Here is a 25,050-nt window from a genome sequence, read left to right on the forward strand (position 1 = left end):
TTCCCTGAGGCTGGTCAGACAGTCCACCCAGGAGTCTGCTTACACAAGAGACAAAGAAGAAATAGAGGGAGGATTATACAATCTGGGGATATGGATAAGAATTACTAGTTTAGGCAACTTTCAGCTGAAGCAGATGGTGCTCCTGATATACCAAGGACCTAGCACTGCTATTTTACGGAAGCCAGAGTAGCTCACCCAGCAGCTTGCAGCCTTTGCCAAGGTGCAGATAAGTTTGGCCTGGTCACTACTGGTATTGCTGTCACTGCATTGCCCTCAAGACATACTTACCCAGTGTAAGTGAATGCACAGGCATTCAGCTTCTGCCGTGTCTCCACATAACTGGGGGAAAAAAATGCCCTTGTGCAACTCCAGGATGCCACGCAAGGTCTTGTCACTGGCGTCTGTCACAGCATTGCAAAGGGTGGGTACGTCTCATCTGTAACGGAGTTTCCCCGAAACCACCAGCATTTTCCCTCAAATGCCACTGCACAACAGTTCCTGGTAGCCTGAGCCAAATTTAAACCATGGTCAGCAAGCCTCTTTCAGAACCATTCAGTCCCTGAGTTCCCGTGTGTGCATTCTGTGAATAGCATCCTCACTGAGGGATATTGGTTTCTGTTTTGGATTGTTTGCAAGGGAGACTCTGGGGTGGTGTAGGGAAAGCAACACCCTTTCATGTGGCTGGCTCTCAAGCCTGGATACTTCTGTGAAAGAGATACTTAACTTCCCAGTTCTCAGTCGAGTGGAAGGGTTCACACGCCAAGTCTCAGAGGCTCACTTCTTATTTTAAAACCAACAGGCTAACAGCCCAGGAAGTGTATAGTCAGCTCCAAAAATACACTAAAGATGTCTGGAATGGCCAAGTGTGTAATTTAAGTTGTAGCTGGTACAGGAACCAGTTCTGCTTGCTGTGCTTGGGAGGAGCAAAAGAGGCATTTTCCTATAGCGCTCAGTTATCCCATTTGCCTGGTGATGGAAATAGCATCCCATTTCTGGTCAAGGTCTACTTGAAGTAAGGGAATAACTTGTAAGCTCACTCTGAGCATATAGCTGTCCCATAATTTTGGTTTTTCATACTCTGCAGAGAGTTTCCTTCTTGGTAACAATAAGGAATTTTAGTAGGATTAAGAACAAAACCTCAAAGAAACTGTCTCAGATTCCTGATCCTATTTCCAGGCAAACAAGCAAGCTTCACCCAGTGTCCCATGAGTCAGTGTGTGGAGTCTTCCCCTTGCCCACACCCAGAAATGCAGATTCTTCACTGTAGTTTCCAGGGCACTGAACGAATTGGCCTTGAGTGATAGATCTTCTCAAGTTTCCATTGCCCATCCTGAATCTCCAGATGAATCAGTTTATATTAACTGGTCAAGCCTCCCCAAGCAGGTTGGGTTTCCCTCATGCAGAGAGGCCTCCAACGACATCCAAATGCTACAAAAGCCCATGTGAGGGATTAAGGTGCATTTATGAGTTTACCAATCAAGTCAATGATTCAGGTGGAATACTGGAATGTTCTTCCAATCTTATGTTCATCACCGCATGGAGATTTACCCTGTATGTCCTTCATGTTTGAGGAGGACTGTGTGTTCAGGGCTGTTATTCCAATTGACAGGTTCTGTATGCAGTCACCAAGAATCTTTGAGAGCTATTTTCCTTTAAGGGTATGTTTCACCTGCACATACGGACACTGCTGGAAGTCAGTAGAGTGCCTCAAGACCTTGACATCAAATCATGAAGGTGTTATCTCACACTTGTCAGACAGAGCAGACATGTTACCTGCTGCTAAATCACGAAAGAGCAACAACTTATCTTCTCTTTTATCCAAGTATCAAACCAGTCTTGGATTCTTAAGCGAACATGTGGCAGCTGTATTAGTATAGGAGCAAAGTGAAGCTAGGTCTGCAGCACGAGTGCACTCAGCATTGTCCTTACCCTCCAGCCACCAGGAGATATTCTTGCATCAAAAGCCCATCCACCAGCATGCTTACCAGAAAGAGTGTGTGCACGCAATAGGAGAGAGGAAAAGATCAGCAGGAGGCAGTTCTGTGAACAGAACTAAAACAACTTTCAAAGCAACAGGCTAAGGCTTTCCAGCACGTGTCTGCATTGCAGGGAGGAAGAGGAGATATGGACTCAAGCAAGGTCTGGGAAATACTTGACATTATCAGCAAGTTGAAGCTTGACTGTATTGCCAATGTAACTGCAGTTCAGCTTCATTTGAAATAGTGATGTCCCACTGCATGTGTAACTTTCAGATGAAGTCACGCCGTATCAAGATACAAAGAGATGAACTGGCCAATGAAAACAGTAAAGAGAAGCTAGCCAGTAAAAAAGAGCTCCAAGAGAGTTCATCTCATCCCCTGCATCTTCCAGAACTGCTTCAGTTAATCCAGCCATGAGCCAACATCTTTCTACCACAAAAATAATTAAAGTCTTTGTCAAGAATGTTGGAAAGTCTGATGTCCCAGGCTGAGGGATGGACGGGAAGAACCTACATACACCCCTCTGTCAAGCTACCCCCTAAATCTGATTGTATTATGAAACTCCCAAGCAAGACAATCACTTCTATAGGTTTTGCTTAATCTGAAGATGGACAAGAAATTGATTTGTGGGGAAACTGAACACTTTCTAACACAAACCCCAAGAATAAGGAGTTATGATGCTGGTCATAACTGAAACACGTCTGCTAATGATTACAGCTTCTATTTTATGCCAAAGTATTATTGGAACTGCTTATTTGCTGTGCAGCTTAGGGAGAAAAAAAATCTCTCTTCCATCCTTTATTAATCTTGTCCTCATCTGACACAACAAAAATGCACCATCAGTCTTTTGCTTACTTTGAAAAATAGGCCCGAAAGTCACCACAAGAGCCAAGGCCTTTGTGTATAATTGGTTTCTTGATTAACTAGAACAAAGGGCAGCGAACGTCAGTCACTGTGTGTTAAGCTTAGTATTTCTGGAGCTTATTTAAAGCCATTTAAGTGACTTGCTTAAAATGAACTTTGAAATAATAAAAACCTGTGAAATAATTGCCCCCTCTGCCCTTTTTCTTAAAGCAAGGAATGTAAGCCCACAAGGTAACTACAGGACTCATTGGAAGGCCCCAGAAGTATCCTTGTATCTTCTTGGCTCCAGGTAGTTTCTTGCAGCAGTGCTGAGCTGGTGACCTATTTGGCTGATATAGGAAACCCAATCATTAGAAAGTTTATGTATTCTAATACGAAAAGCAGATTTTCCTTGGAAACATTTTCTTGGGGCAGGTTTCAGGGTCCCCAGACTGGCAGTGACTGCAGAAACAGGGGAGGTAATGAGCAAAGGCTCCAACCAGGGATTCTGTGCAAAATTTTTTCCTTTTCAGCTTGCCATCCTGGGCTCCAAACAGGGTATGCAGTGGAAACAGAGAATTTAACTATCAGCCCGAGTACAGAGTCTCAGCACAGCAGGATTAGATGAGAAGTGAAAGAGGAGGGAACTGCTTGCAGGCAGCTGTAACTTCAGAATTGAACTTTTCAGAGGCATGGTAAAGTTTACTATTCAAGAGTACCTGGCTGTGTTGTACACCAAACCTGAAGGTAGCATTGCTTGTGTCTTGCTTTCTCCACACTTACTGATGTGCCCTGTTCCTCTGAGGCTAAATTGGTTTTATAGGCAACTAAGTCTTCAAGTCCATGGTTTCAGTGGTCACATCCCACCCTCTCTCCAGCAGCCAGACGAACAGGGCAGTCTCAGAAGTCCTGGAACAGATTTCATGCCCACAGTGACCAAACACGAAGTCCAGACAGGCTTGTTCTCTCTCTCCTGCCTCTAGAGGTGGTCTTAAAGTTCTCAGTCCTTTGGATATGGGAAGTCAAAACAGCTGCAGATAAACAATTTTTGCAAGGGCTGACACAGACTTTTTCTTGTTTGAACTACACTTGTGGTTTGGAGACAAGAAAAGTCTCCACACATGCTGACCTGGCAGCCATGTGGTACCTCTTTCAATCCTGCCTGTGTGAAGGCTTTGCCCTGGCAAGAGGGCTTGCAAGGGCAAAGGAATTCCTCTCTGTGGGTTTCCATTTCCATTTCTTGAGAGATTAGAAAACTGTAGAACTAGAAGCATAGCATTTTGTTCCACATCAAGCCAGGTGGAGGGAAGTTTAAAAGGGAAACTGTTTACTTCAGTAGGATGCTTAAAAGAAGCAGATGGGAAAAACAAAGCCCTGGAGATACACATTTAATATAGCTGGAGATATACTCACATTAATAATCCTTCCCCCTAGCACAGAGAAATTTAGGGGTGGGGAAGAGCTGTTCTACAGAGACATGACATCAGCTAAAGAAAAGGCAAATAAATGCAAAAGTCAAAGCGGTTGGACTTCAGATGCCTCCACAAAAAGGAAAAAATCCAACCCACATAAGTGAACTAGCTCTGTTGGAATATCAGTTGACCAAGATTAAGACAAACAATGCGAACGGACTAAAAAATATATATAATAAAATAATACAAACCACATACTATATAGTCCAAAGTACTTGAGAAAATATGCTCCAGAGGGATGATTTCAAATTGGAAATTCAGTTTTATTGTGTCTCTATCTGGAGAGATTTTCCTTTAAAACAATTTAAAAGCAAACACTACATAGAGGCAATCTGATAGGTACTATTAAAGAGGAGAATGCTTAAAAGGAATACACCTCCATGACATCTTTTCCCTCTATAGGAGAATAAAATGAGGCAGCATTGCTTGGAAAATAGTAATTGATTTCTCACTGCACTGAAAACTTCCATGATGAACCAAAGGCAACATTACTACTAGCTAACTTTCGCAAGGCTTTATGAATGCACTGAAGGTCACTTGAGTTTGACATTCAGCTGCTCCCAACTCAGATATTACAGGCCAAGAATCAACTCCTCCGTCCCAACAAGCAAAATATCCCTACAAGCACAGCTCCAGTGCAGCCTGGAGGTGTCCTAGGAAAGCTTCAGCAGAATTAGCCATTGCAAAGTAGCATTACCAGATAGCCATATTTCAAGTGTTCATAAGGAGCTTGTCACCAAGAAGTCACTGCAATCCAAATCTGGGGAAAGAAAAACCAAGCAAGGATGTCTGTGAAATGCAGAAGTGATGGAAATGTCACAGCACAATCTCTCCTGTTACAGGGTTAGAATGAGCATTCCCAGCAGAAAAGCAGGAACACACCTCAATCCTTTTGCACAGTCACAAAATTGTAGGTATATCAGAGGTGGCAAAGGAGAATAACCTCATTTTCCCCAGTGACAGAAGATGACCACAAGCACTAGAATATTAACAACCCTGCTTTGGTTCCAGCATAAAGAATTACCTTCCAAGCTCTTAAACATGGAAACAAACATCACTTGCCGTGTAAGCTACTAAGCAGGGAGAGGAAAGCCATTTAGACATCACAAGACAGCAGCATGAATATTACAACACATTACTTAATTCAAGCATTTTGTTTTATACAGCAACCTCCCAGCCTCAGCTGAGGTGTTGGTGTGTGATTCTCAGGCAATATGCAGGTCTAGAAACATCAGTCCCAAACAGATTATTGTTTAAGCCTATGTACAGGGCAGCCTTGAACTGCAGGTCAGAGACAACTGCTTCAGAAATGTTGTGGCATACTTCCTTTCTGGGCACAGTAAATGTAAGTTAAAGCCTTGAAATTCAAATGAGGGCTTCAGCCATACCAAAACCCTTTGACTGATGAAAGCTGAACAGCCAGAAAATGAGCGCAGCCAGCACCTCCTTACCCTTGCACAGGCACACATTCAAAAATGCAATCAGATTAGAAAAAAAAAAGGGTCAGAAAACAGTTTACAGAACAGAATCACCAGAGAGGTCAGGGTAGGCTGTCAAGGGCTGCTTCCAGCTTAGTACAGCTGCTAAAGTCATTAGACAGTGTCACCCCACCCCCGGGCTCCCAGGGGCAAGAGCAGAGGAAGGAGGGCTCCTCCTCATCTCCTGCTGACCAAACTGTTTCTGATGAGTGTAAGTTCTCTCCATCCATTCAACATTTGCAAACAAACCACTTGGAAGAGGGAGTGCCTGTTCGCAGGGCTGGTCAGTGCTGTATTCCCAGAAAGGAGCTGATCTCCTGTGAGAACTTGGCTAGAGCAAGTCATTACATCCAGTTTTACCTCTCTGCTCTAAGCTTGAGGTCCAGCACAGAACCTGGATTAGTCTAAATGTTCCTGTCCATCCTATATCACTGGCTAGTTTAAAACAAGGCACCCAGGTTCCCTTCACAGATGTCATCTTCCAGAAAGCTAAAGTTCAAAATAAACCCCCCCACACCTTTGCATCCAACAGGATGTTTTGCTTATACTGTTGCATATCACAATCTCCAAATAGCCCGAAGACACTGCTGCAATGAGACAAGCAAGAGCCACCGAGCATCCTTACCCTCAACACAGATGTCTCTAACTGTCTGCACAAAGAACCTCTCTAGCCTGATCTGCAGGCATTTGAAGCAGAAAAGCATCTCTGCTTTGCCAGCATTGTCCCTGTTTGGAGGGAAACTTTACAAACTCTGGTTTTTAGGACATTAAAAACTTTCCAATAATTCCTAGCCAAAAATTCGGGATCGCCCACCCTGCCTCCTCAGATGGCCTATGTTTGTCTGCCTTACTCGGTACACTGGGCAGAAAACTGGCAGGACAGGAACTGATTCATAAGCAGATCAAGTATCCTCTGCTGCAGGGCTGGTGACAGGCCCAGAAAGGAAGGACACATGTCAATGCAGCACTGCATTCAGGGCACTGGAGTCTACAAACCTCTGATTTTGAAGGAGGGGTTTGGGGTGGTCTTCCCTTGAACTCAGCTCTGCTTGTTAGAGACTTATGAACATTAGCACATACAGGAGTAGTTACACAAGCTATCCCAGTTATTTAGTGATGCCCACTCACCTAAACCTGTCCACTGGGATGAAGCCATCAGTGCTAGAGAAAACATGTTCAACCTATGTAAGTGTTTGGTTTTCCTCCTCAAATTCCAGGCACAGCTCAAGGACTGATGAAGAAAAGGGGCTACTGATATTTACTTTTTATATCACAACCATGGTCTCTTCAAGTTTAAAATTCACATACATGGCCATGCTGGAAAGAAATGAAAACGCAGAAAACTGAAGTAGCTTTTGAAGAGCAAACAGCAGGGCATGGCTGGATGTACAGACAGAAATCAAGTCCTGCATCACATGTGATGGACCACATTCTCTTCAAATGCTTTGTCGGGAAAAACGCTTTCCAGGGAAAGCCAGCATGCACAATTGCACTTGAAATAAAGCATGATGTTTGTAATTAGGTGGACTGTGTCTGCCAACAGATCTGATCAGTAGATGCAAAGTTATTGACAATTCATAAGCAAACATGGTAACTGCATTTGCAATCTGGCGTAGAGCTACATCCACATTTGAAGCCTGGGAAACTGCTAGTGTGTCACTTATCTGTTAGAATAAACAGAAGTGTACTGGGGTTTGGCCAGTGCTTGCAAGACTTTACAGTTACTTTAACCTTACTAGTATTTCAGTAGAACAGAACCAAGCCTTTGCTAGACCATAATGCCTACTGTAACTTAGGACACACAGAAAAGTTGTGGGCAGAAGAGAAAGGCTTGTTCATAGTGTCATTTCGCAATTTTGATTATTTTAATTCAGATTTCTTTTGTAGACAGTAATGGAATATTTAATGTGTATTTTAGGGATGTGGCTTAGTGGGGGAGGGAAGTGGCAGTGCAAAGTTTATGGTTGGACTTGATGATCTTAAAGATCTTCTCCAGCCTAAACAGAGATAATACTAATGTTCAGAGGCATTTGCTAGCAATGCACATAATGCCATGCACCCCCCATGTACAAAGGGGGAACCACAGAGACTCATCCTAGAGAAAGGAGTACAGCAGCAGAAAGCAGATGTAAGACAAGAACAGTGTTCTTTACTGAATTTAAAAACAAACCACCCAACAACACTAAACAAAAGAGATCAATCTTCAATTCTACTTGTAAAACCAAGCATGGCAGGGGGGCTATAGGCATGAAAGACTGATGCATGATTTGCAACAAACATATGTGTCCCTATTTCTACCTGGAACACTTTAAGGGTGCATCTTTAGCCAAGATGCAGTAGTTAACCACAAAGGTAACCTTGGCCCAATTTGGTACCAAGTAAAACCACTCACTCAACCCTGGAAAGCAACACCTTCAAATAAGGATTCTGTGTTCCTCATGAAGAGGCAGAAGCCTAACACAGAAAGCCCTCAATGTAAGAAGAGGGAGTTTGCTGTAGGGAAGCCAGTGCATCCCCAGGAGTCAAAGTCTGAAGAAAGCTGTGGCTTGTTTATGTCCCTCTCCTAGATCATGACTGCAGCCAGTGAACAGCACAAGTAAAACCAAACGGTGTAGCAGAGCATTATCACCAGGGACATGCTAGTCTCCTGATACTGCTTGGACAGCCGGCAAGTCCCAAGGCCCCTAAACCAGGGCACCCTGATGAGCAGAGACCTCCCACGATACTTCAGTACCATGTCCCACATCCCAGCTAAGAAGCAAAGAGCAGCCTCCCTTGCCAGAGATCCCTTTAGATCCCGATAAAGTTACACTAGCCATAATAGCTTTGTTTTACGTATTCCATGTAATATAATATTGGAAATTGGTCTGCAGTTACGTAATTGCAAAGGAAATGGCTATGGTCCTGCTCAGCCCTGCTGAAAATGCTGTCCCCACAGTGTTTCCACCACAGACATGGCTCTCAGGGGCTGCAAGGGAAGAGCACCCGTTCTGCCTGTGGGCAGAGCAGCAGCGGAGGCAGAGGTGCTTGGGACTATGCTTATACTTCACCATCTGTCAGGTTTTCCATTGCAAACACTGCCGCCACAGTTTATAGCTTGACCATTTCCAGCCACATCCACACAAATCTTGGCAGAGAGGGAGCTGCTCTGGCCCAATCCCTCCCCCTTCTACCTTAAAGAAATCTGTGTCAGATTCCTGCTTGAAAGACTCAACATTTCTTTTCTGCACCAGAAATACATTTTTTTAGTCATTCCACAAGGCTTTTTTTAAAATTTTTTTGTTAAGGCTTAAAAGAAGCCTGTGTACTTGACAGACAAGGTTTGTCAACTAAACTTGTCAAAACCAAAGTCAGCTACTCATGTTGTTATTCTGAAACAGCTCAGAAATGCTTAGGTAGTGTTGAGCAGTGCAGGTTGGTTACACTGTGCCTTTAAACAAATCACAGTCACTTCTAGCAAGGAAAACAAGCTCTGTAACTACAACCTGTTCCCAAATACCACCTGTAGAGAATGTAAACCTCTGGTTTTCTCCTGATGTATTTGTGACCATTGCTACATGCAGATTTTCCTCATCAGCTACAGAGAAGAGAGTTATCCATCAGATACAGCAGACACACTGTGGGTCCTCTGCTCATGGAACCAGAATTAAGGTCTAAAGGACAATTTTTGTTGAGCCAAGATAGGCATTCACTGCAAAACCCAAGTACCAAAGTCTGAGAACTAGTACATTACTAAACAATTTGTTCTTTAGTACAGAAATCCTACAGATTTTTTCCAGTCCAGCAATGTTTGCTTCCCGCAAGTGCAGCAAGCCAGGTTACAGTGACCCATGGGCTTCATAACAGAGATGAAGGTCTTCAGAAATTATTCACCACACATGCTACAATGACCTTACTTTTAAGTCATAAAACTGAGCAGAAGTTTCAGCTTCAAATGACGTCCAAATCGTTAATTTTATTGGCACAATAATGAAGATAACCTTATCCAACTCTTTTAGTTAAAGAAAACCAAGTATGAGACAAGGCCCCAACAAGTAGGCTTGCACACGTCTGCCTACAAAACATCTTAAATACCATCTCTTATATAGGAAAAGTAGCTGAATAAGAGTATATAGTAAATGCAACAAACTTAAGTTAACATAGCTTGAAGATAGCCAAGTAAGACTTCAATAAATCACGCACCAAATTCCCTCCCCCTGCCCTGTACACTGGCTTTGAAAGCAGAGCTTACTTCTTTTCATGGGGGTACACAACTTGGAGGCAGCCACCAGAGGAGATGGTAGATCTAGCTCAGGCCCCAGAATTGTTCAGAAGAAAACATCCAGCAGGACATGAAACAGGCACCATTGTTCTGAAACTAGTTTTGAGATTCCCATGTGAAAAGCACAGGGTCATTTGATGAGTAAGAGGAAGGTGTTTCTTTCCCTACAAAGCCAAGCAACAGAACCAAATCCAGGTTTTCCCCACTCCAGGGAACAAAAGAACTTTTTAAGTGTCCCCAGTCATTACCAAGCAACCCTATTCAGGCAAGATTTTAAAACCAAGCTGCCACTTGTGCCTTTTCAAATCTAACTACCTCAAAGTACAGTTATAAAACCCAAATCAGACATATGATATGTTATATGCATGTTGACACACAAGGAAGTTTTGAGGATGATCAGGGGACTGGAGCACCTCCCATATGAAGACAGGCTGAGAAAGTTGGGGCTGTTCAGGCTGGAGAAGAGAAGGTTGCGTGGAGACCTCATAGCAGCCTTCCAGTATTTGAAGGGGGCCTATAGGGATGCTGGAGAGGGACTCTTCGTTAGGGACTGTAGTGATAGGACAAGGGGTAACGGGTTGAAACTTAAACAGCAGAGGTTTAGATTGGATATAAGGAAGAAATTCTTTACTGTTGGGGTGGTGAGGCACTGGAATGGGTTGCCCAGGGAGGTTGTGAATGCTCCATCCTTGGCAGTGTTCAAGGCCAGGTTGGATGAGGCTTTGGGTGATATGGTTTAGTGTGAGGTGTCCCTGCCCATGGCAGGGCGGTTGGAACTGAATGATCTTAAGGTCCTTTCCAACCCTAACTATTCTATGATTCTATGATATTGGTCTAGCAGCACACCCAATACATACTGTCCAGTCTGATGGGACTTCTCTGCCATGCAGCTAACAAGCTATCTAGCCATACTTCCTTCCTTTCACTAAGAAAACTTCCTGCTGCAGGTGAAATACATAACACCTTCCATTACCTTTGTCTGTCTGGATCAGGAGAAGAATGAGCTTAATTTATACAATCACAGCTACAGTTTCACAACACTTGTCAACATAAACAAACAGTCAGATGAATGACTACATGTGTGCACAGTCCAATAACCTATTCTCTTGAAAAGTATATCCCCATTTTCTTAGAAGTTATAACCACATTTTGTAGGCTTGCTTGCCTACACTGGACAGATACACAAATTCAAACAATAACTCATGAGTTTTGAAAGTTGGCACTTGAGAAACTTTTGCTAGTTTTATTACATGCCCTTCATAGGTTCAGCAATAGCTGAAGAGGCAAGAAGTCAAAATATTTAAGTCATTCCTGTGGTATCCTTAACCTAGGATAGAGCAAGAGTGTGTTTGGACTCCTGTTCTTGGAGCAACTTAAACATGATTTCCCTGTCAGAACAGTTTAAACAAGCATCCAAGCAAACGATGCTCTCTCCATCACCAATCTGTGACTTGTTTGTTTGGGTTTTTTTAAATGTATCTATATCTTCATTTTATACATATACACACATACACACACACATATATATAAATGTATATATATAGGCAAGATCATAGCACTCAGTTCAGGACTTCACACTTTCTTCCTTACTTACATGGTCATTAAAAAATCTGACTGCTAAGAATCAGAATATGGCCTTAAGAACTGTAATCCAAGTTGAAGGATGCTTCCTTAGAAAAGTCACATTTCTGGATCCACTAAATTCAAACCCTGACACTCTCCATTTATATCTCCACATACCATGTGGCTCAATACAATATGATGTGAGCTATGCAAGGCAGAAGAGCCACATTAAAAGAAAACACAAAGGCACTGTACTTTGGAATTCAGACACTTCTTGCATTATTTAACAGCCAATTCCCTTGGCTCCATAAGCCATTATCCAAGACAGGGACATCATGGGTATGAATACAAGTTGCCACAATAACCAGCCCTGTTCTGACAACAGTAATACCCACTATTGACAGTGAGGAGCCCTCAGGCTTGGAAGGGAGGATGCTTGTCCAGCAGCCCAGAAACAGTTTAAGAAGTTAAGACATTTTTCCCCCTTCAGTCATAACGGTTGTTTTAAAATGAGGCAGATGACCATTTTGGCCTCTACCAGTTTCACGAGCAATACAGTCAGTACCTAGGAAACAGGCATTTCTGTTCACCCTAGCCAGTGCATTTCCACACACTATCCTTTTGGACACCACACTAAATCAGGGGCCAGCAAACTGGCTGCATCACTCTGAGCCAAACAAGCATTAGGCTTTCATACAGCAGAGAAATCACCACTCCATTAAAAGAAGAAAAATACAATGCAAGGTTATCCACAGTGATGACCAGACTCGGAGCTTTGGAAGCTGGATCTGATCAGGGTGACCTGGTTCCCTCAAGCTCTGGCGTGCCCAGCTTGCTCCAGAGCCAGCAAGTTGTGAGAGCCCTGCATGTGGAGCTACCACAACATGAGCCTTTGCTAAAGCATCTCCAAATGCTGCAGATCCTCTGGATGAGGACACAGAAGTCATGAGTGGACTGGAAACCAGTCCTGGACAAATGCTTTGCATTAATACACAAGAAGCACTGAAGGGAAGGAGGAGGAGCTGCTGAAGACAGGCAGTTATTCAAACCAGCTGCTAACCCACTCCAACCACTCACACAGACACAGCCTCCTGCATTTGTTCAGCCTGACTCAAAGCTACCGCGCATCCAAGAGTTAAAGTACACAAAAGACATCTATACGAACACTTGCCAAAAATCTCATTTTCCAAGTGCAATCTGGTTGTTCCACGGATGGCAGAAGAGATTTCATCTCGCTTTTACACGACAGCCTCTGTCTGTCTCCTTGCATCAAAATTCCCCAATTAACACTTCTGCAACAAGTTTTGAAACTGTGCATGGCCACGTATATATCAATGCACATTCTCTCCCCTCCTCACCGAGCTCTGGGCCACGGGCTAAGCTGTCAAGCCAAGTTTCATCCCAAGCAATTTTTAAACACTCATCTTATAAATCCTCTGAAAAGAGAGTTAGTAATGGAAATGCTGACACAGACTTGAAGAGACAGGAGGGCAACTATATCAGTGTAGTATACATCAGCTTCATTAGCTGCAGGTCCTTCTCTCCTTCACCTTCATTTTCCATTATCGTATCCTGGCTAATTAACGCACAAAACCTATGAAACATTCTTACAGTAGAAGGCAACATTTGGCCCCCAGCCCAAATCAACATTGAGAAACTTCAACGTCCTCAGCCAGACATAGTAACCGAACCAGATGGAGCTAACGTACAGCCACAAGTAGTGACGAGGAAACCGAAAGAAGAGGAACACATGCAAAAAAACCAGACCATTGGATGAGTGAAAAGCAGCAAATGTGTCTTACCACTTTCGTTTTTCTCTATGACATCCACGACCTCTCCTGCCTGGAGGCTGATCTCAGAGTTCTCCTGTTTCTCATAGTTGGACACCACCACATATTGCTCCAGGATCATGGGTTCAGAGCTAGCATCAGCACCTGGGGAAGGGAAAAAGCAAGCCGTAAGCCAGCTTCCAGCCATGGTTCCTTGAGAGCGACCTCCGTCCATCCGATTCACAACAGGCCAAGTTGTCACCAGAGCCAAGCAAATCAGCAAACAACCCTGGCTCACAGCATATCCCCAAATGGCTGGCCATATAGAAACAGCCTCCTCTGGCCCACAACCCAGCAGCACAGAGGGACATTGGAGAGAAGAAGAAGAAAAAAAGGGGAGGGGAAAAAATACAAAAAAGAGCCAAAAAACAGTGAATTAGCTGCAAAGTTTCACGATGGATTCTGAAAATAAACCTCTTCCCAACATGGTTTCCACAATTCTTGCTCCCATTCAGAGAGAAAAGTTCTGGGCTGAAGCAGCATAAATCCACAGCTGAGCCATCCCCCCCAGTAAACCCAAAGAACAAACAGCTCTCCCCTTGGCGGCTCAGCTCCTTCTCCACTCTAAAGGCTTGAGCTGCAAGTCAAGAGGGGGCTGTAGATGCCAATCATATTCGTCTGCACTGCAGCCCTTAAATAGAAACACATGAGCAGGACTGAAGGAGAGGGAGGTGGGGTGGAGGGGGAGAGGGGAGGGCGGGGAAGAGTGTTTACTTGAAACAGAAGAAGAAAAAAAAGAGAGTTATAGCTCCAGATCCTTGCTCAAGCACAGCCACCCCCTGCCTGCCCCCCACCAGCGCCGCAGTTCCGCATTCCCCACGGCAGAGCTGCCCCGAGCGGGACAGGGGCACAGCAAGCTCTGGCTTCCCCCTCTCCATCGCTCTTTTTTGGAGCCCTTGGAGCCAGCCTCTCCAGTTGTTTGGTTTCTCTTTGTATGAAAGGCTTTCGAGTGTCAGAGCCATTTATGAATGAGAACGGGCTCTCACACGAAAAAAGGTCCAAAATAACCATTCTCCCTTTCCCCGCGCTCCTGGAATTTCTTCTTGGATTTATTTTTGATTTCTGACTTTTCTATCCCCAAACTGAAATTGTGCATTTTGTGATGGAGCTGCAAGGCAGGCGTGCCACCGTGCCAGACAAGGATGGAGACCTCCTTGCACTGCTGTGCTCTGTGTGAGCTGCATCTCAGCTCTCTGATGCAACACAAACAGTGCAGACGGGCCTCTGAGCTCCCAAGCCCAGGCACAGACCCACTGTGCTCTGCCTGGAAACTGCCTTAAGAAGTCATGAAAACCTTTAAGACATCAGGGTTTCTTAATTTGCCTTTATTTATACACTCTTCAAAGTGTCAGACCAGAGCAAAAAGCACTGACAACTTCTGTCTAAGAGCCAACATGCCTTAATGCAAAATTATTTTACAGGCTTCCTGAATTACAGTAACGGGCATTAAGGCAGAGTAGTTTGAGCCAACAGCATTATTATACATTTTAAATACTAAGAGGCAGTTCCTGTCTCTCTAGATTAAGGTGGAAAGAGGAGACAGAAGCAGATGTGCAACTTGCTGAAAGTCCCATTTCACGTGATGGGGGCAGAGCCAGGAGCAGACTCCAGGTCTCCTGAATCTGTGATGACAAATTGGCTACAAGAGACGGGAAGGAAGCAGCATGGTCTGAAACTGTCCACCAGACAAGTCAGGAGACTGACCGCCAAACACAGGATACTCAGCACTGTACTTCCCAACGCAGCATGTTCATATGCGTTGGGGCTAAAGATGCAAAGTGATTCTACAGACAAATAATTAGCATCCCTGCCAAGAGAGAGGTAAAGAATGCACCAGCCATTAAAACAGCATCCTGTGAAATGAAAATCCTAGAACAAAAAGCAATTAATTCAACCATTTCCTGAAAGGAAACACTATCACAATGCCTCCCTTTGGACCAGATTTAAGAAATCCTGAAAATTAGATGACTTCCTTGCTCCCTAAGCGTGCCTCTGACTTTCCTCAGGTTACATAGGTTAATTTTCTTTAAAGAGGAGTCATCTCCTCTAGAAGTTTGTGTTTAAGAGATTTCTGTAGATAGCTGATCCACAGCCAGCAGTGGGAATAGGGGGAGACGACCATGAACTGACAACATGGAAATTTATAATGAAAATTTTCACCATAGCTGTTCATTCCAAATAAGCATCATATTTCTGTTCATGATGAATCAACTTGACTTGTGTGTTCTGGTTTAAGCCAGTGCTAACTAGGTTACCCAGAGTGTAATGTGATGCTTTTCCCTGTTTCACACTGCTTCCTACACAATTCCGTCTCCAGTCCGTAATGGAGCAGCATTATCATCTTCCTTCAACCTATTTATGCAATTAAGACCTACAACCCCAACTTCATATAAATACTAGTTCCCTAATCAGAAACAAAAAAAACATCATGGCCTTACACTTATGCAGAAAATTCATTGTGTGGAAAGGCAAAAAGGGAGCAGGGGAAATGAAGGAAGCTACTTGCTAAATAGACACCACAAATGTCTTCTTTCCCCTCATCTCCTACATAATTTTCATGGGAATAAGGAAAAAAAAATCACCAAAACACAACACTGGCTTGGTAGCAGGATCAGTCAGTGCTCACGTGATGCACATGTCCCTGCTGGGAACAAGGACAGGACCAAGCTTTAGTTCAGGCTGGCAAACACCCTGCTGTCAGCCACCAAAGCTGAGCCAGGGACGATGTGCCAGGGAAGCACCCTTGCCAGGAAACCTGGAGAAGCAGCACTTCCAGTCCACCTCCGCAATTCTGGCTCCATAAAGAGTGGGTTTACAACAGTCTGGCAAGATAGGTTATAGCTGTACTCTCATATCCAAAACCCAGCAGAACTTTACAATGCCATTTACTCTGTCCTGCCTTGGATAAGGTACTCACTGCAGGAGAATTTCTTTGTCACTACAGTGGCTGGTGCAACATGCACAATTAAGAGACTGTTTTAGCAGAGGCTTTTGTAGGCATTACAGGGTTCCTATTAAGACAAGAGAAAGTAGAAATACATTCCTTGGTCTAGGAAGTAATCAAAGTCAAACTTGTTCATCTATAGCTATAGCAGATCCCACTTAGAGAATATTCCCCTTCAGAGGGATGGGGTCCCTGTGGCTCCTGGAGTGATGCTTGCCCACTTGAAGAGTGGGGAAGACTTCAGTAACTATAAAGGAAGAGAGAAAGGAGGAAGGGATGGAGGAAAGAAGACAGAGAAACAGCTCCTCCCAGTAATCAAAAGCCTTAAACATTTTCTGGGTAGCCTGGTTTAGGTTGTTCCTGTATTCCCTTCAGGAACAGTCAATGGGGTAAAATACTTCAACTGTCTTCAGCATCCCAACCCCCACAAGCATCTTTAGATTATTTACTCCTCAATGGCACTCAGGATGCCCACAACATTGCCAATATGTTAGGTTAGGACAGGGTTTTTTTCTGCCCAAAGGGGATACAATAGAACAAGACGGGCAACACCACAGAGAGCGCAGTTACACCCGCAGTTATAAGCTGCCATGGGTGCTTCCACATCCCTGCCAATTAGCTCAGGTCTAAGTTGTAACACAGGACACAGCATCGTACTGAAGCGTAACAGGCTGCTCAGTGTGAGGCATGCCAGAGAAGAGGGACGCAAAGTGGCACGAGTTCCCCAGCAAGCTCACATGCACACTGCAATGACCCTGACATCACAACCCCTCTTTCAAAAAGCCTCTTCAGCCCAGGAAGGAGAAACAGAGAGCAGAGGATAGGGTAAGGCTGATGTGCCAGGTAAAGTTCTCCTTCCTATCCCCCAGAAAAGCAGAATTAGTGTTTTGGTTTAGCTCCAACTTGCAAGCCTTCCCCAGAGCAGAGCACATGACAGATTGCTGCTGAAATAAAGAGTTTGCTTGCCTCTCCATTTCTTTTTGCCTCGAGTCCGTTTCCTGGTTAAAGTCTTGAGGATACCCCTCCTCCTCTCCATAGGGCTCCACTTTACAATCCTCCCGCTCCTCACCTCAGCGGTTTCCTTCCCAGGGCTGGGCAGGAATGTCATCGGAGCTTGTCCATGCCCCTCACAGCTGGCACTATTAAGTGACACAGTTGCACCCTGTCCCCCTCACCAGGCAGTGAGGAGGGATCATCATTCCTTCTGCTGTACTCGGAGACCAGCAACTACTGTGAAAGCCTCCTAAATAAGAGTTCAGAGCTCCCGTCCCAAGCAACGTCTTCCTCCTCCTCCTCCTATGTTGCAACAGCTAAGACCTATGATGGTTTTGCAATAGCCAAAAATTAAAACCACCAACCGGACTCCAAAAATAAAATCATCTGGATATGGAAATCTGAGACTCCTGATCTTTGCCAGAGTACTCTGTTGTTATCAGGCTATAAACATGTCTGCCCTTTTAATCCATACAGCACACAGGCTTTTATATAGCCCTTTTATGATTATCAATCGAGTGTTTACAGATTCAGACTAAATGAATTAGTACTGGGCTGGTCAGTGGAAGCTTTGCAGAAGCAGCCAAAACCACAGAAACGGTCAGTGAACGCCATGAGGATGACTCATGGCTGAGCAACCAACTGGCAGGTAGTCCAGCCCCACTGACCTGGGCACAGCGGCTGAGGACACGTGCAAGGTCTGCACACAGGGCTGTCTGGCAGAAGGCATCCCCCAGTGTCACAGCTTTCCATACAATAAAGTTGGCGCTTTGCACTTTTCTGCTCACAGGGAGGAGTAACTGTGGTAGCTTGGCTCTAGAGCTGTGGTTTCTTGTTAAAGCCAATCCTTGAAGGGTAAGCCTTTACTTATCTCTGGAAAACTCCTTTTGTGGAAGGCAGAAAATACCCAGAATAGCAGCAGCGAGCCTACTTAAAATCCTCAAATCAGTCTATCCCTTCACAACTATCATATGCCCAGCTCTAAACACAGGGATTTTCTTCCCCTTAAGACATTACTCCTTTTCTTTCTTATCGGAAGGACCATGTCATTGTGCTAAATAAACATATTACAACTGCATACTTTGAGCCTTCCACCAGTGATCTATCCCCAAGTACTTTAAGACAGAGAGCTTAGGTTTGCCTAAAAACTGGGTTAAGTGTCTACTGCACACAAGATAAAGAACAGGCTTTACCACATAAAGCACACGAGATTACACAAGAACTCACAATCTTACATGGGTCTGTGAAAAGCAGCTCTTAAAATAACCAGTTCCTAGAGTAAGCAGTGGGATGAGACTGATGAAACCTCCTACAAATCTCCTTGGGAACAATACAGATTTAGATCAAAACAATGTTTCTAACCCCAAAATCTCTCTTCTATTCAATGGGGGCTTTTTGTCTCCTATTTTTGTTTATTCATTGTTCTGGGTTTTGTTCTTAATGTGCCCTAAACAATCAAGCCTTTGATTCATCTCCTGGTTAGCCCTGCACCGCAGCCTGTCACTCTTCAGCCCCTTTCCCATTTCCCAAAATGCAGATTGTAATTGCATGCCAGTTATTCTTAGTGATAGAAGGCAATTCACGTCTTGTGGCAATAGGAAAGCGGATTCTAAACTAAAGGAGTAAGTCCAGTCCAGTCTCCAGGTCTTAGCAATAAAACATTGTTTCTGCAGCTCTTTCCTGAGCTCAGCCAGGTAGCTCCTTTGTGAAGAGCAAAGCAATTCTGTTGTTTTCAGAAAAGAGTTTCAAAGAAGGTGACACCCTGCAGTTAGGCCAAGATGGGACTAAAAGCAGAAAGGCGTTTGTCAGCTGGAATCCAACAGCTTTAGTAATTCAGAACACACAAAGCCAAAGAAGTTTGGCCTAAAACCTCGTCCAAATCCAAAAGAATGCCTAAGAATAAAACAAGGTTGAGCACCAAGCACCCAGAAATGGCCAGGTCATGTGCAAACCCTCTCACATGAGGTTAGCAGCCGTGATTAAAGTACAAGAAGTTTCTTCATAACCGAGCATCTATACATACACTTTCTCAACTCTACAGCACTTGTGCTCTGCAAGACTTTCAGCACACAGGGCAGTAGCTTCCTTGCAGAGTATCTAAAATCTTTCTTGTTATCTTTCTGGCTACACATGCATAAAACTGGCACAGATGGGAACTCTATGAGCTGCATTAACTCCCTTCCTGGTCCCCTGGATCGCTACTACAAGCCAACAGCATGAGCTGCCGCTAAGAAGGGAATATGACCCAAAATCACAGAAGCAGAAAATTAACCTGATGCTTGGATTCATTCCCCAACATAAGGCACACACATTATTTTCTAGGACTTCTAAGAAAGAAGACCTGGATAAGCTTTCAAGAGATGGGGCAAATGGCATCTTTAGGGTAGACTGTGGCTTCCAGCAATGGAGTACGTGTCTGACACACAGCTAAAACCAGCAGCAAAACACAACCCCTGTGGGGGAGTGTGTCAGGAACTAGCTTGGCCCATGGTAAATGGCAGGCACCCTCTCAAGTGAGTGCTCCAGTTCAGTTCTTCCTTCTTTGCAGTCCTCAGCAGCATTTCCAAATAAACCCTGACAAATGGATAAATTTAGTGCTGACCTCTGCCAAGGAGCTTGTTAGACCCAGGATTTTTTTAAATTTCATTTTTGATCTGCTGGGTTTTAAGACGGAGCCAAGAAAAATGAGAGGGTGAAAAGAAAAAAAAACAACAAAGTGGAGTCCTCTTTCCACTCCTTCTTGGAAAGCTGGCTCTCGGAGCAGAGATTCCAACCAACTAGGTTACAGGTAGCAACAGTTAAGAATACTTAAGTATTTTGCACACAAATCTGTTAAACTGCTTGGAGATTTTCACACAGCTGCTAGACACGCTCTTCCACCAGGATGAAGTCACCAACATATGCTGGCATTTGCTCTAGTTCTGCTCAACAGTGCAATGAATTCATGTTACTCCACGTGGCACAAAGCAGGCTATCCAAGGAACTTAATGGTAATTGGGGTGTCCCAGATTAGTGCCCCACTACAGCACCTCTCAGGATCTGGCTGCATGGCACCTGTCTTCTTCCAAAGTAGGTTATTAAACCACTTTTAATCCTTAGCTAGAGTCTCCACTTCATGGAGCAGGTATATGCCCTCAAATGGAGCTCAGGAAAAATGGCTTCTGTTCTAGTCTCTGACCCCAGCCTCGGACACAGATATGTGCTATGCAGGTAAAGATAATTTTCAGTTTCAGGTCTGCTCCATTAGTCTGCCACATTAGGATATACCCCATGGCAGGTCTGGACTGAAGAGTAGTTGTGTTGGAAACGGGATTTTTAGATGACAAGTAGAACAAAAGGCCATGTGAACTGGAGCAGCATGGGGGGGCTAAGAAGCTGCCAGATGTACTGGAAGACCTCTGAGCAGGACTACGTATCAACACTCACCTTCTTGAGCACCATGCAATGTAATTAATCACTTGCATTTGCCCCATCATCATGCACAGATTGTTTTTGAAGCCAAACCAGCAACATGCGTTTAGCTAAAAGCAGTCAGCAGAAGGGTTCCCCCAGCCAGGTAATCTGAGGGCTTCTTGTCATTCTTCCCGAGTGATACCACCTCTTCTGTCTCCTCCTCACCTCTGCTCAGTCTCATTTTGTTTCTCTGCATGAACTCCCTGGTGACCTATCAACCACCAGGCTCCCGTGACTGAATACTTCACATATTTCTACACTTTTATACCCTACTACCAACCTGAAATTAAACCTACTCTGCTAAGATCAGGCAGAACTTCCCCCAGGGATATAATCAACTCTGTCAAGGATAGCATTTCTGAAATCACAGCAGTCTTGCTTATTAAAAACCTCAGAGGAACAAGCACTCAGCCACTGAAGATGGTGGGATTTTGTTCACATATTTTGAGCAGGGCATGAACTTGAATATTTACCAAAGCAGGTATGGAAAGCAGCAGGAGTGTTTACAACTTTCTTTGCCTGAAGACCTATGTGTGGCCTTAACCAACTGCATGACCAGGCCAGCATCCTGTCCAGACACAAGGTCTATGGCTCATGATCAGTTTTCCTATGTCTGAAGGAAGAAAAGACCTCTTTCCTGGTATTCCACATCAGGTGAAAAGTGTTTACAGAAGAAGTCTACTGGTTACTCAGGAGAAGTCCTGATTCCTTATACTGTAAGGCTTAGTTTTCTCCTTGTATTGGACTACTATTACCAGACCCTGACATCACTCAGAAGTTGTTTCCCTGCTCCCTCCTCCTTTCCAACATCTTGTGACAAGGAATCTGATGCTCTCGTGAAAATTTAGCATCTTCTTCAGTCACATGTTTTCTATATAAACCCCTTCGTACTTACTGTAGAAAAGCAGAAGAGCATTTCAGAACAAGCAGCACATAGTCATGTTTCTGTTCTTTATCTTGATCCACAAGATTTCTCACTTTTGCTGTTCTTCTATCCTCCATCCCACATGGGATAGTGAGCGAGCAGCTGTGCAAGTATTTGTGCAGAGTCAACCCACACAAGAGGCTTTGGATTGTGGCTTTGAGTTGAGCAAGAAAGATACAACACAACAAACTATGCCTACTAGCAGCAACATCATGGTGAGGCAGCAGTCAGAAAAGCAAAGCTCTTCCTTATCAGAAATCATGCATTGTGAAAAACAATATATAGGTAGACAACAAGGTAGACAACAGATCCTGGCTATCTGCTGTCAGAAACCCACATTCAAAACAACTCCAAAATCACACACAGTTTGAACTACAGACTTCTCTTTTTAATGGCATGCAGAACACCAAGACAAGAAATTACCTGGAGTGACACTCTTTTTTGGAGTCTCAGACAAACTGGACATCCAAACTTGGAATCCAAGAAGAGAGCAGATATGAAAAGAGAAAGTAATTAGAGAAACAAGAAAACAGTCATATCAGAAAGCTTGAAAGTTAGTCTAAGACAGCTTTGAAAGGAACATTATGTTTTTCTTAAGAGTGATGGCATAATGGGGACTTAAAGGTCAAGTCCTAATAACTATCCAGTTAATTTTTGTTTTCATTTAGTGCAGAACTTATGAAACTGATCTTTAGTGATCCCATTTTGAGATCTCAGAATAAGATATGCTCTGAGCTAATTCCCAATAGGACAGGGAATGCATATCAAGAGACAGTTATTAAGCCTCAGACCTGCAAAAGTATTTAGCTTTGCAGCTGTTAACAATCCCCAAAAGGCCAACAGGCAACTCACAGAGATTGAGCTTAGTAAACACATGCAAGTTTCTACAAGCGTTTTGTTACACCCTGGAATAGCATTAGGGAAAACAACAATGGACAAACAATGCTCCATGGAAAAAAGTACAAAGCTCCAATAAAGGTACATTCAAAGTATCACTAGAATAGCACTTTCTTTTAGCCAATGAATACGGCACAGAAACCCAGTTAAGGAGAAAGCTAACAGAGTTGCTATCAAGAAGGTCAAAAGACTTTCCTCCCCCTCCACGAAATGAGGTGTAAATACTTGGGTTGGGATTCTGGGAATAATCTTCAAACATTGTGTGCTTGGGTTTGGGTTTTTTTGTTTCAATACACTGTAAGCATGTTTCACAATTTAGCAGGTTTGCCCCTTTCTAAATTAAAACCAGCAAACACTCCTCTTCTTGGAATGAGGGTGCAGAAGGGTAGCTGTTACTTTCACATTGCCTGGGAGAAGAGACAAGGATAGGCTAAAGAACTTCCTCCGTTCTGACAAAAAAAAAGCCAAAACAATTTAAAAACTCATCTGCAATGGGGAACCCAGTTCTGGACCCACCAATTTAACAGCACAGAAGATGCATCCTTCGATCACCTAGGGAGAGGGGCAAGTTATATTGGTGGCCTCTGCTAGACTTGCTATTGTCTTTTGACCTGCAGAATTTCATCAAGTCAGCCAAAAATCAGTAATAGATTCCTAGTACATACGTAACTGAGAAATTGCTAGCATGATACAAAGCATAAGAAACAGCTTTCAGACCTTCCCACTGGAAACCAGAGGTCCAAGAAACACATTACTGCATTTCCTCAGCTCAACAGGAATGGTGAGGTTTTGAAATCATTTCTTTAAATCAGACACACAATTTTTACCGTGCTAGAGCAAAACTGTAATTCAGATGGATTCAGTATTTCGCTTACTTTTCAGTAAATTCTCCAATGGTGCCTATTCAGGGAAAAACCTAAAATCTTCCAACCACCTAAGTCCCAAGCCCATGCACTGCACTGTCACAGTATAGTACAAAATACACTGTGGTAAATCACAATAATTTACTTTGGATAACCATTTAAGACAAAAAGAAAAAGCTTTGCATTGGTAGAGTACAACAGGAAATCATCTGGCAGAGGAACTCGTGCTTTAGTTGATAGAGGGAACATACAGCATGTTTCTATTACAGACTCAGGGCACACACGGGAAAGGGTGCGAAGGAGTTGTTGTCAGCAACTTGTCTACTGGCTTTTGAATAGACTTCCACTGCCTTCAGGAACAGGATTATGAACTTCAGTCAGCAGTCAGATCTTTTTCCAGACAGAACCACCTGAATACAGCAGTGATAAATAAAGCTGAGGATGTATAGCAGGAGCGATTGGGAAGATTTCAGTTTGCCCCAGTCCAAGCTGGCAGCAAAAGGCTGAAACAGCCAACAGTTAAAGATAGAGGCAATGAGCTGGGCTTAACACAAACGTGGGGCTACTCTGAATCTTGTCTAGCCAAGAATAGAGTGAGTTTAAACTTAGATCCACAGTAGCCATATCTACAAATGGCCTGTGTGAGATCTCAAGGAATCAAGCTCACCATAAAAAACAATTGTTAGATATTATCCTTTTTTAAATTAATTTGTAAACAAAGTATTTTTTCCTTGCCAAAACCATTGGTCTAAGCCACAATAAAAGGTCAATCTAAGGATTAACTTGTAAACAATCCCACAGGTCCCCAACATGGGCTCCCCAGCCCAAGAAGCAGCATAAAAGCAGCAGCACTTTTCAGCTGCCCCAGCCTGACAGCAGCTCTATGTGGATGAGGTTGCTTCTGAAGCAGAAGACAGCTAGCATATTTCAGCTGCTCCTGCACATCTGCTTAGCATTAAACTTCCTTCTTGGGGATTTTTTCTTTATTCCAAGACGTTTCAGCTCTAATTGCTACCAGCTTCTAAGAGTCCCCCCTACAAATAATAAAAATATCATACATTAGTGATGGATTCCACTTCACAGGGAGCTCAAATGAAGAGCCGCGAAGGGAGCCAGGGTACAGGGAAGAGGTCAAAGGCCCCAGAAGCACGCTGTGCCCGAGCCAACTGAACACAAGCTTTGAACAGCCCCTGGCTTCCCCTTTAGGACAGAGTTTTACTGGAATTCTGCATGGGGCTTGGAGCTGGTTTCCAATGGGATTGGTAACGGTAAATGAACAAACCCTTACTTCCTGCCTCTCCTCTCCCCTGTTGCCGTATGGCCAAGCACTGGCTGGTCTCAGATGACTTGAAGGTGGGTGGGTGGGGAAATCTCAGTATTTGGAAGGGAAATTAAAGTTGCCTGCTCAAAGAAAGCCACTCCTAAGGCAACGGTATCCCAATTCTGCTCCTAACACCAGCCCCTACAGCCCTTGCTGCCAGCTTCAGCTGGAGCCAGAACAAACCCCTCTCATCAGAATGATTTTTAAAAGCTCAAAAGAAACACAGGTC

General features: G+C 43.8%; 1 protein-coding gene across 2 annotated transcripts in view; it reads right to left on the minus strand.

Moving 5' to 3' along the window:
• Positions 1-25,050, minus strand: part of SH3PXD2A (SH3 and PX domains 2A) — a 249,054-nt gene that overhangs the window by 47,924 nt on the left and 176,080 nt on the right. For both annotated transcript variants that reach the window (XM_005154542.3, XM_031053830.2), the window contains one exon: positions 13,399-13,530. In XM_005154542.3, the coding sequence (XP_005154599.2) occupies positions 13,399-13,530 (132 nt within the window). The remainder of the gene's footprint in view (positions 1-13,398; positions 13,531-25,050) is intronic.

Source organism: Melopsittacus undulatus, chromosome 4 (genome assembly GCF_012275295.1).
Source record: "Melopsittacus undulatus isolate bMelUnd1 chromosome 4, bMelUnd1.mat.Z, whole genome shotgun sequence".
Lineage (NCBI taxonomy): Eukaryota > Metazoa > Chordata > Aves > Psittaciformes > Psittaculidae > Melopsittacus > Melopsittacus undulatus.